Source organism: Pangasianodon hypophthalmus, chromosome 15 (assembly GCF_027358585.1).
Source record: "Pangasianodon hypophthalmus isolate fPanHyp1 chromosome 15, fPanHyp1.pri, whole genome shotgun sequence".
Taxonomy (NCBI): Eukaryota; Metazoa; Chordata; class Actinopteri; order Siluriformes; family Pangasiidae; genus Pangasianodon; species Pangasianodon hypophthalmus.
In genome coordinates this window covers 25,491,216-25,501,215 of record NC_069724.1, presented here as the reverse complement: position 1 = coordinate 25,501,215, position 10,000 = coordinate 25,491,216, and the positions used below count along the sequence as shown (strand labels likewise).

General features: G+C 42.8%; 3 protein-coding genes across 5 annotated transcripts in view; 1 reads left to right on the top strand and 2 right to left on the bottom strand.

Annotated features, from left to right (window-relative positions):
• galnt10 (UDP-N-acetyl-alpha-D-galactosamine:polypeptide N-acetylgalactosaminyltransferase 10 (GalNAc-T10)) overlaps positions 1-1,351 on the bottom strand; it is a 12,683-nt gene extending 11,332 nt beyond the window's left edge. Inside the window, exon 1 of the mRNA XM_034311281.2 lies at positions 989-1,351. Within this exon, the coding sequence (XP_034167172.2) occupies positions 989-1,111 (123 nt within the window). The 5' untranslated portion in view covers positions 1,112-1,351. The remainder of the gene's footprint in view (positions 1-988) is intronic.
• A 1,124-nt stretch (positions 1,352-2,475) lies between these two features.
• On the bottom strand, positions 2,476-4,959 carry LOC113525720 (microfibril-associated glycoprotein 3). Of its 2 annotated transcripts, none has more exons than XM_026912308.3 (3): positions 4,863-4,959; positions 4,495-4,721; positions 2,476-3,921 (listed from the first exon to the last, which is right to left on the bottom strand). In XM_026912308.3, exons 2-3 carry the CDS (start codon positions 4,718-4,720, stop codon positions 3,362-3,364), a joined length of 786 nt encoding a protein of 261 aa, XP_026768109.1. In that variant the 5' UTR covers position 4,721; positions 4,863-4,959; the 3' UTR covers positions 2,476-3,361. The 2 variants fall into 2 exon arrangements, with proteins under 2 accessions (XP_026768109.1, XP_034167173.1); XM_034311282.2 differs by having other exon boundaries at positions 4,812-4,868.
• A 3,674-nt stretch (positions 4,960-8,633) lies between these two features.
• Positions 8,634-10,000, top strand: part of oatx (organic anion transporter X) — a 6,644-nt gene continuing 5,277 nt past the window's right edge. The window contains exon 1 of one of the 2 annotated variants that reach the window (XR_008303744.1): positions 8,634-9,456. Coding sequence is in view for 1 of the 2 variants with exons in the window: in XM_026912306.3 (XP_026768107.2) it covers positions 9,055-9,456 (402 nt within the window). In the remaining variant the exon portion in view is untranslated. The remainder of the gene's footprint in view (positions 9,457-10,000) is intronic. The other variant, XM_026912306.3, reaches the window with a different exon arrangement.

Here is a 10,000-nt window from a genome sequence, read left to right as displayed (position 1 = left end):
AAGAGCTCCACTCTTCTGGGAAGCTTTCCACTAGATGTTGGAGCGTGGCTGTGGGGATTTGTGTTCATTCAGCTACAAGAGCATTAGTGAGGTCAGGCGCTGATGTTGGGTAAGGAGTCTCCAGTTCCAGTTCATCCCAAAGGTGTTCAGTGGGGTTGAGGTCAGGGCTCTGTGCAGGACACTCGAGTTCTTCCACTCCAACCTTCACACACCATGTCTTCATGGAGCTCGCTTTGTGCACAGGGGCATCGTCATGCTGGAACACTGAAGGTTCTTCCCCAAACTGCTGCACGAAGTCAGAAGTCTTTGTATGCTGCAGCATTAACATTAACATTCCACTTCACTGTGCCTAGTGAGGCGTGTGTGCAGCAGCTCGGTCATGAACACCCGTTTCCATGAAGCTCCTGATGCACAGCTCTGTGCTGATGTTGCTTCCAGACGCAGTTTGAAACTCTGATGACCAGGAAGATGAAGCAGTAAATCTGGAACTGTTCTTACCTCCACCTTAGGCCTCTGTGTTTGGGTTTAATGAGGAAGATGTTTTTGCTAAAGACCCTGAATTACTCCTGTCCTCATCACACAAGCCTCACATCAGGCTACAGCAGACAGGCTAGTTTCCACAAGCTGATGCCAAATACACCTCCATTACATCTACAGAATAAATTCATTAACACTGAAACTGAGGGAAAATAACAAAATAAACAAAACAGTTATATTTTATAACTTAAAAGATTCTGAACAAAACCTTTCAACATTAAATCAGCTGCTTCTAATCAGTTTGTTGTTAATGTTATAGAGAATAAGTATTAGATCAGACTCTCAGTCAGCCAATCAGATCACTGGCACTTTATCAGGAGCAGCAGGAACACTGAGCGCGCGCCACAGGTGTGTCTACACAGGTGTGTGATAGAGGGTGACGTATACATCTCTGACACGTGTACACACACACACACACACACACACACACACTCTCTCTCAGGTAACACACCTGTGTGTGAGAGTGCTCCGTGTTTCCGGTGCTGGAGTTCCTCAGAGCGCCGCTGTGGAGGAAAAGCAGCGCGGCGATGATCAACACCACAACCTGCAGCAACCTCTTCTCCCTCCGCCTCATACTGCCCCGCGGACACGGCTAACACACACACACACACACACACACACACACACACACACTGCACAACACAACACAACACAGCGGATAAACTCACAACTCCAACTTCATCTCACACTCACACTCTCACACACTCTCACTCCGCGTTCCAGAGCGGTTACTTCCGCCTCAGTGGAGCGAACCATCTCCCTCAGCGGCGGGGGGAGCCCGACTCCCTGCAGCAATCCACACAGACACAGCTTACAGAGACCGCGTTAAATCACCAGGCAACGCGCTCAGTAAACACATTAAACACAGGAGTGAAAGTAGCTATGTAATGTTATAATGTTTTACATGCGTGGATCTGAGTTTGAAATTCGACATTAAAAGACTGAAATGAGTTTTGTGACCCCTCGCGTTGGTGAAAATGGTATCGCTCATAAAGTTGTGACAACTGGTTAACAGGTTATCTCTTTACTATTCCACTAAACAAATACATACTACTACTATTACTACCACTAATAATAATAATAATAATAATAACAATAATAATAATAATAATGATGATGATAATAATTTTTCTAGATAATGAATAACAGATTTGTTATAGTGTGTGTATTGTGTTGAAATGATTATATATATATATATTTCTAATGTACAGCATGTTGATGTTAGTGATGATGTTAGTGGTGATGGTGTTGGTGGTGGTGTTGATGGTGGTGGTGGCGTTGGTGGTGATGTTGATGTTGGTGGTGTTAGTGATGGTGGTGGCGTTGGTGGTGGTGGTGATGGTGATGTTAGTGGTGGTGTTGATGTTGGTGGTGTTGATGTTAGTGGTGGTGTTAGTGATGTTGGTGATGGTGTTGGTGGTGTTGATGTTGGTGATGGTGTTGATGTTGGTGATGGTGTTAGTGATGTTAGTGATGGTGTTGATGTTAGTGGTGTTGATGTTGGTGATGGTGTTAGTGATGGTGATGGTGTTGATGTTGGTGATGGTGTTGATGTTAGTGATGGTGTTGATGTTAGTGGTGTTGATGTTGGTGATGGTGTTAGTGATGGTGATGTTGGTGATGGTGTTGGTGGTGTTGATGTTGGTGATGGTGTTGATGTTAGTGGTGTTGATGTTGGTGATGGTGTTAGTGATGTTAGTGATGGTGTTGATGTTAGTGGTGTTGATGTTGGTGATGGTGTTAGTGATGGTGATGTTGGTGATGGTGTTGGTGGTGTTGGTGATGGTGTTGATGTTAGTGGTGTTGATGTTGGTGATGGTGTTAGTGATGGTGATGGTGGTGATGGTGATGTTAGTGGTGGTGTTAGTGGTGTTGATGTTAGTGGTGGTGTTGATGGTGTTGTTTTTGGTGTGTACCACTCTCTCACACTGAGCAGTGTTTAATCATCTGAAGTCCTGATTACAAATGATTTATTACTTCTTTACATTCTGACTGATGATAAAACAGTGATAAGAGAAGAGCTGACAGAGCAAAGATCACCTCCACCTGTCCGCCTCTCCTCACATTTCACACACATCACAGTAACTACCACCATGTTTTTACAAACTGCAGCACCAAAGTGACTGTCACTATGTTAAAGTGCCTGACTGAGAAACATACAATTTAAAAACACAATAAAAATACACACGCAATATAAAGGAAGTAGAGATATAAACATAATAAAAGTCTGTAGTTGCTGGACATTGGGGCTGTTGCTGTGTTTTATTGCCACCTGGTGGTGAAAGCTGGAACTACATCAGGAACATTTATGTTTCTTCCTATTACTTTACTCTGAATCTGTTCATCTCTGTGTTTATATCTGTCTGTAAATATCGCTTCTGAGACTCTACTCCATTTATACTGTGTGTCTGTAATATTTAAACTGTGACCTTTGGACTGTGTGTAACTGGTTTGGGGAATGACAGTGAGAGTCAAACATATTTTAGGTTCAGCTCAAGGAGTTGCACAGTCATGGTGAGAGTTTAATTCTGAGTGCACACACACACACCCACACCCACACACACACACACACCACTGTCCAGCTGAGCAACATCCCAAATTGAGTTCCTACATATCACGCAAAAATACTGAAAAGCCATAAAATGTACATTCAGAACTGTTCAGAAGGAGCTCTTCATTTCTCTGACTGCAGGAAGCTTCATCACCTGCAGATTAAAACTGTTCCTTCATCCAGGTGAAGTGTGTTAGAATAAATTCCACAGCACACAGACTTCTCTCTCTCTCTCTCTCTTTCCTTTGCTTTCTAAAAAAAAAAAAGCCTGCATCACTTTCTCATCTCTCGGCTCAGGGCGTCTTGTTCACTGTGTTCCTCCTCCTGATGTTCGATAGCTGCTGGACCTCCACACTCCGCTTCATCCACAGCCGTGGTGCAGGTGAGGATGAGTGGAGGCAGAGGCACGCTCCTCGCCAGCTCCTCCATCTGCTTGGCCAGCTCCAGAGTTTTAAACTGCGTGACTTTCGCGAGCTCCACGGTTTTAGCGGACGTGACGATGGGGATGCGCTTGGCGATTTCCAGAGCTTTCTGCAGTTTCTCTGCTCCGTCGGTGCGGAAGAAGTCGTTGATGGCGCGCTCGGTCTTGCGCAGGTGTGTGTTGATCATGCACAGACGGGTCATGTTGAGGATGATGGTGATGGTGAAGGTGATGAAGCACACGATGATGTAGTAAAGCCCCAATCCGCTGGAGGTGTAGCTCACTCTCAGCGTCACCGTGTAGTTGGAGATGCCCTCTGAGCTCCGTGAGATGCACGTGTACCGTCCACGATCCTCGAATGAAACGCTGGTGATGTTCAGCGTGTCTTTATCCACCGTGACCCGTCTTCCTCCTGCACACCGCAAAACATCAGCGTTTAATCACTGAAGTAACAAACATCTGCACAGTACACACAACCCGCGACTGTCCTCACAGAAACATCCTCACAGTGTCCGCTTCCTCTGGTGACGGGACCAAAAAGGCGAAGTCTGTCTCGGGTTTAGTCTCTGTGTCTGTCTAAGGTTTAGTCCCTACGTGTGTCTTGGGTTTAGTCCTTATGTGTGTCTTGGGTTTAGTCCCTGTGTGTGTCTTGGGTTTAGTCCTTATGTGTGTCTTGGGTTTAGTCCCTATGTGTGTCTTGGGTTTAGTCCCTGTGTCTGTCTCAGTTTTAGTCTACAGTAAAAAGGATTTTACATTGTTCTGTACTTTAATCCAACACCGTGCTTCATCAGTTTATATGAAACATAAGCATGAGCTTTTGATTAAACTTGAGTCTAAGTTACAGATTTGTGAATCCTGTAAGAAATTCAGTTCCAGTGAAATAAACCTACATCATATCTGACTCTCTGAAGGTTTTCCTCTTGAGCGGTTAAAGCTATCTCTGATATTTGAACACTGTAAAAGGTTAAAGTGCTGAAGGACTCACTGGAGTCGTTTCCGCTCAGGACGCGTCCCTCAGAGTCGTACCACTCGATGTGCTCATGAAGCTCACTCGCGTTACACCTGATCACTACACTCGCGCCCTCCTTCGCAGCGATGACCCCCAGAGAGGGCAGCTCAGAGAGGTCCTTCACACTCACAGCCGACACACTCTCCCCGCCTCGGACACACACCAGCACGCAGAACACACTGAGGAACAACACCTGCTTCATTCTGAAACAGAAACAACACAAATGTGAAGAAAATTTAAACAAACAATCTAGAGTTTAAATTTAACAAAAACTGTATTTTAATAATACACACATTATTACATCTGATTCAGTAAAAACTAATCAGTGCGGAATAGTTGTTTACCTGGAGACAGAACTCACACTCACTTCCGGGTCTGAGGCTGTGCAGGTGTGTGACCGGTTTTACCTGTCCGGCGGCGCACGCGCGCATTTCACATACCATTACGGAGGCGTGGCTACCGGAAATCACGTATTTTAGTGTCATATACTGTAAATATACACACAATAAACACTGCTAGAAAATGAAACTGGAGTTTTATTTTGTCAGAAAGAGGCGGAAATACCCTGTGTTTAATTTTAACATTTTAATTCAGTTTTATTTTATTTTTTATAACGTTTTAAAAAGACTTTTTTCTATTCTGTTCTGCTCAAACGCGTAGAAATTTGGAGTTGATTTGAGATAAATATAGCTTTTAATAATAATAATAATAATAATAATAATAATAATAATAATAATAATAATAATAAGCATAGGACATACAGGAATAAAAGTGAGTAAACCTGTGTGTGAACGCTAGCGTGTGTATCCGCTGCAGTGAAACGAAGTGTTTTTATACCCAAAATGTTTATCTTTATTTTTTCATTTATACATTAAAAAAAATGTTACATTTTTTTTAGCGGTTTATTTTTACGAACTAAAACCCGGAAGTCCCGTAAACAAATCAGATAACGGCACCTGATCCGGGGCTTTAGAACGTGAAGTGAAGTGTGTGAGGAGAGTCGGACAGGTGGAGCTGATCTTTACTCTGTCAGCTCTTCCCTTATCACCTGGAGCTCACACAGTGTGTGTGTGTGTGTGTGTGTGTGTGTGTGTGTGTGTGTGTGTGTGTGTGTTGTGTAATTCTGATGTGCAGTGGGATTGTGGTGTTTTATCTGTAGTGTGTGTGTGTGTGTGTGTGTGTGTGTGTGTGTGTGTTGTGTAATTCTGATGTGCAGTGGGATTGTGGTGTTTTATCTGTAGTGTGTGTGTGTGTGTGTGTGTGTGTGTGTGTGTGTTGTGTAATTCTGATGTGCAGTGGGATTGTGGTGTTTTATCTGTAGTGTGTGTGTGTGTGTGTTGTGTAATTCTGATGTGCAGTGGGATTGTGGTGTTTTATCTGTAGTGTGTGTGTGTGTGTGTGTGTGTGTGTGTGTGTTGTGTAATTCTGATGTGCAGTGGGATTGTGGTGTTTTATCTGTAGTGTGTGTGTGTGTGTGTGTGTGTGTGTGTGTTGTGTAATTCTGATGTGCAGTGGGATTGTGGTGTTTTATCTGTAGTGTGTGTGTGTGTGTGTGTGTGTTGTGTAATTCTGATGTGCAGTGGGATTGTGGTGTTTTATCTGTAGTGTGTGTGTGTGTGTGTGTGTTGTGTAATTCTGATGTGCAGTGGGATTGTGGTGTTTTATCTGTAGTGTGTGTGTGTGTGTGTGTGTGTGTGTGTTGTGTAATTCTGATGTGCAGTGGGATTGTGGTGTTTTATCTGTAGTGTGTGTGTGTGTGTGTTGTGTAATTCTGATGTGCAGTGGGATTGTGGTGTTTTATCTGTAGTGTGTGTGTTGTGTAATTCTGATGTGCAGTGGGATTGTGGTGTTTTATCTGTAGTGTGTGTGTGTGTGTGTGTGTGTGTGTGTGTGTGTGTGTTGTGTAATTCTGATGTGCAGTGGGATTGTGGTGTTTTATCTGTAGTGTGTGTGTGTGTGTGTGTGTGTGTTGTGTAATTCTGATGTGCAGTGGGATTGTGGTGTTTTATCTGTAGTGTGTGTGTGTGTGTGTGTGTGTGTGTGTGTGTGTGTTGTGTAATTCTGATGTGCAGTGGGATTGTGGTGTTTTATCTGTAGTGTGTGTGTGTGTGTGTGTGTGTGTGTGTGTGTTGTGTAATTCTGATGTGCAGTGGGATTGTGGTGTTTTATCTGTAGTGTGTGTGTGTGTGTGTGTGTGTGTGTGTGTGTGTTGTGTAATTCTGATGTGCAGTGGGATTGTGGTGTTTTATCTGTAGTGTGTGTGTGTGTGTGTGTGTTGTGTAATTCTGATGTGCAGTGGGATTGTGGTGTTTTATCTGTAGTGTGTGTGTGTGTGTGTGTGTGTGTGTGTGTGTGTTGTGTAATTCTGATGTGCAGTGGGATTGTGGTGTTTTATCTGTAGTGTGTGTGTTGTGTAATTCTGATGTGCAGTGGGATTGTGGTGTTTTATCTGTAGTGTGTGTGTGTGTGTGTGTGTGTGTGTGTGTGTGTATGTGTTGTGTAATTCTGATGTGCAGTGGGATTGTGGTGTTTTATCTGTAGTGTGTGTGTGTGTGTGTGTGTGTGTGTGTGTGTGTTGTATAATTCTGATGTGCAGTGGGATTGTGGTGTTTTATCTGTAGTGTGTGTGTGTGTGTGTGTGTGTGTGTGTGTGTTGTATAATTCTGATGTGCAGTGGGATTGTGGTGTTTTATCTGTAGTGTGTGTGTGTGTGTGTGTGTGTGTGTGTGTGTGTGTGTGTGTGTGTGTGTTGTGTAATTCTGATGTGCAGTGGGATTGTGGTGTTTTATCTGTAGTGTGTTCAGTCTCACTGCAGGATTTGTTTAAACTCTTAACACATTTGTGTTGTAGTTTTGTGAGGAGTAGTGCGGTGTTGTGGTGGTGTGTTACTGACACACTCCTCACTGCCGGAGTCGAGTGTACTGTATAGAAACACAATAAATAATTACAGTATAATTAATAATATCTTCTGCTTTGTCAGTTTGTTCACTGGTGAATGTTTAACTGTTGCGTTTGTATTAATTTCTATTTTCAGATGTTTGCACTTCAGAGTAAAGAAGAAAAAATGCATTTTATCTTTTATATGAATTTAATCTCGTTCTCTGTAATTTGTACTTTATCTGTTTCTAATAGTATAAAAACACACATTCTTCATTTAATTCTTTCTTTTAAAATTATTGTGGTTTTTGTTTCTTTTCCTTTATTTGATAATGTATTATTATTATTATTATTATTTTTACTACACGACTGTGTGCTGCTTTCATTCCAACGGATCAGGAGCCTCAGCTGATTTTACTGGTTTAATCACTTCATCAGAATGAGGAGGAGCTTCACAGGCCATTCGAACCCTCAGCCAGGACAACACCTAGGACTAGAGCTTGGACTCACCGCCGTCGCCTCTGGCTTGCTTATTAGGGATAAATTTATAAATTTAAAATTTATATCCAGAATGGATTTATTTCTGTGAAGCTGCTTTGTGACAATGTCTGCTGTTAAAAGCTCTACACAAATAAAACTGAACTGAACTGAACTGAAGTGCTTTGGGTTGCTGTATTTGGGAGGTTGTGATGTTCGGGTCAGAATGATCCATGTTTAAACACAGGAATAAATGTGAAAATGAATGAATTTTTCTGATAAACTATTTTTCTCTAACTATTACAGACATTATGTTCAGCATCACTCTGAGCTTGAGAGTAATAAAGAGAGATAAAGTGTGTTCGTGTTTCTGATCGCATCGATCATCACTGAGAAGAGACGGATATACTGCTGATATGAACATAAAGAAATGCACAGATTTTAATCTAAAGCAAAGCTGCTTTCTTCATATGTGTGTGTGTGTGTGTGTGTGTGTGTGTGTGTGTGTGTGGCTGAACACAGTGCTGTGAGATATAAAGGTCAGGTTTAACATTGACATTAAGTGTAATAGCTGCTGTAGAGTGTGTGTAACTCTCATGATCCTGAGAGCAAAGTGTCATTTAGATCAGCAAAAAAACAAAACACAAACTCTGGATGAATTGTTTTATTAATGTTTGATTTTGTTCACCTCTCCTGATGCAGAGTGTTTAGAGCGTTTAGAGGAGTGTGAGAGTGACGGCATGCCTCAGGGCCGGATTACGGTGTCACCGAGTTTCTGTCCTGCACAAGCTCTTTACTGAAATTCCTCTGCCACGGATTTGAGACTTTAAGAGTCAGATTTGAACAAGATTACAGACTGAAAGTGCAACGTCCACAGTGCAGAATCTCAGCCACTTTAACACACACAAGTTTCATTTAACATGTTCAGTTTTTGCTATTTTGACACTGAACCAGCTGCAGCGTCGTTTTATTTTATTTCCGATAAACAGCAGATGTTCCTCTCCAGGGAGCGAGATGTGACCGGCCTTTTCGACAACCATTAACCCCAAAAATTAATCATTGCAGGGGTCGTAGTTTATTTGTGTTTGAGCAATGTCAGAACACAGGGTGCGAGACTTTACGAGGTGTTAAGAAGAAGAGGACGACGACGTGGGACAGATCAGGACTGAAAGAGAAGAAAACATGGGTTTTGCAGATCTTCTAGAAGAAGTCGGTGGACTCGGACGCTTTCAGCTGATCCACATCACACTGTTGTCCATCCCGGGTCTCCTGATGGCCAGTCAGAATTTACTCAATAACTTCACGGCAGGAATCCCGTCGCATCACTGCACCATCCCCAACCTGACGTCCGCCATGAACCTGTCCGTGTCTGAGGACGACGAGATCTCTCTGCTGAGAGCCTTCATTCCTGAGGCCCAGTCTCAGCTCTCAAAATGCAGCAGGTACGTTCAGCCCCAGTGGCACCTGAGCGGACGAAATCACACTCACTCTGGGAATCTGAACTTGACTGAAGTGGAGACAGAGAGCTGCGTGGACGGATGGACTTACAAGAGGACGGAGTTTATCTCCACGATCGTGTCCGAGGTGTGTGAGCTCGTTGATTAGACTTCTCATTAACCCTTTAAACGCTCAGGTTGTTATTGAGAAAGTGTGAGAGTGCGAATCTGTACACATCAACACGTTTAAAGAGTTAAAACAAAACGAACAGAAATGCCTGAGGAGTTAAACGCTCCAAGGTTGTTGTTTTTTCTGTAATACAGTATACAGCCTATTATTTTGTTTTTTTTGTGTCTTTGTGCTCTTCTGTGTTGTTTGTAATATATCTGCTTGGTTCCTGACATTTCTATAAACCATAAAAACGAATGAAAACATGAAAGATCAAACAGTAGTGTGGTTGTGAAGCAGGAGCTCAGGTTGTGGGTGAAATGTTTCTCTGTGTTTAGGGTCACGAGCTTTGTGTAGTGACTAAAAGAATAAGATCATTTCCTCATGCCGAGCACAAAACTGCCCTGGGGTCAAAGGTCATGGAGTCACATCAATCGTGTTTGCACACAGTGTTCTCGTCTCGCTATGGTGAAGAATTGTGTTGTTCTGCATCCTCTCTAGAACGTCATGCCTTTAGACGCAA

Coding starts and splice junctions, on each gene's coding strand:
- LOC113525720 (XM_026912308.3), bottom strand. CDS start 4,720: ATGAAGCAGGTGTTGTTCCTCAGTGTGTTCTGCGTGCTGGTGTGTGTC. Junction 3,922..4,494: donor CCTGAGCGGAAACGACTCCA/GTGAGTCCTTCA, acceptor TGCGGTGTGCAG/GAGGAAGACGGGTCACGGTG.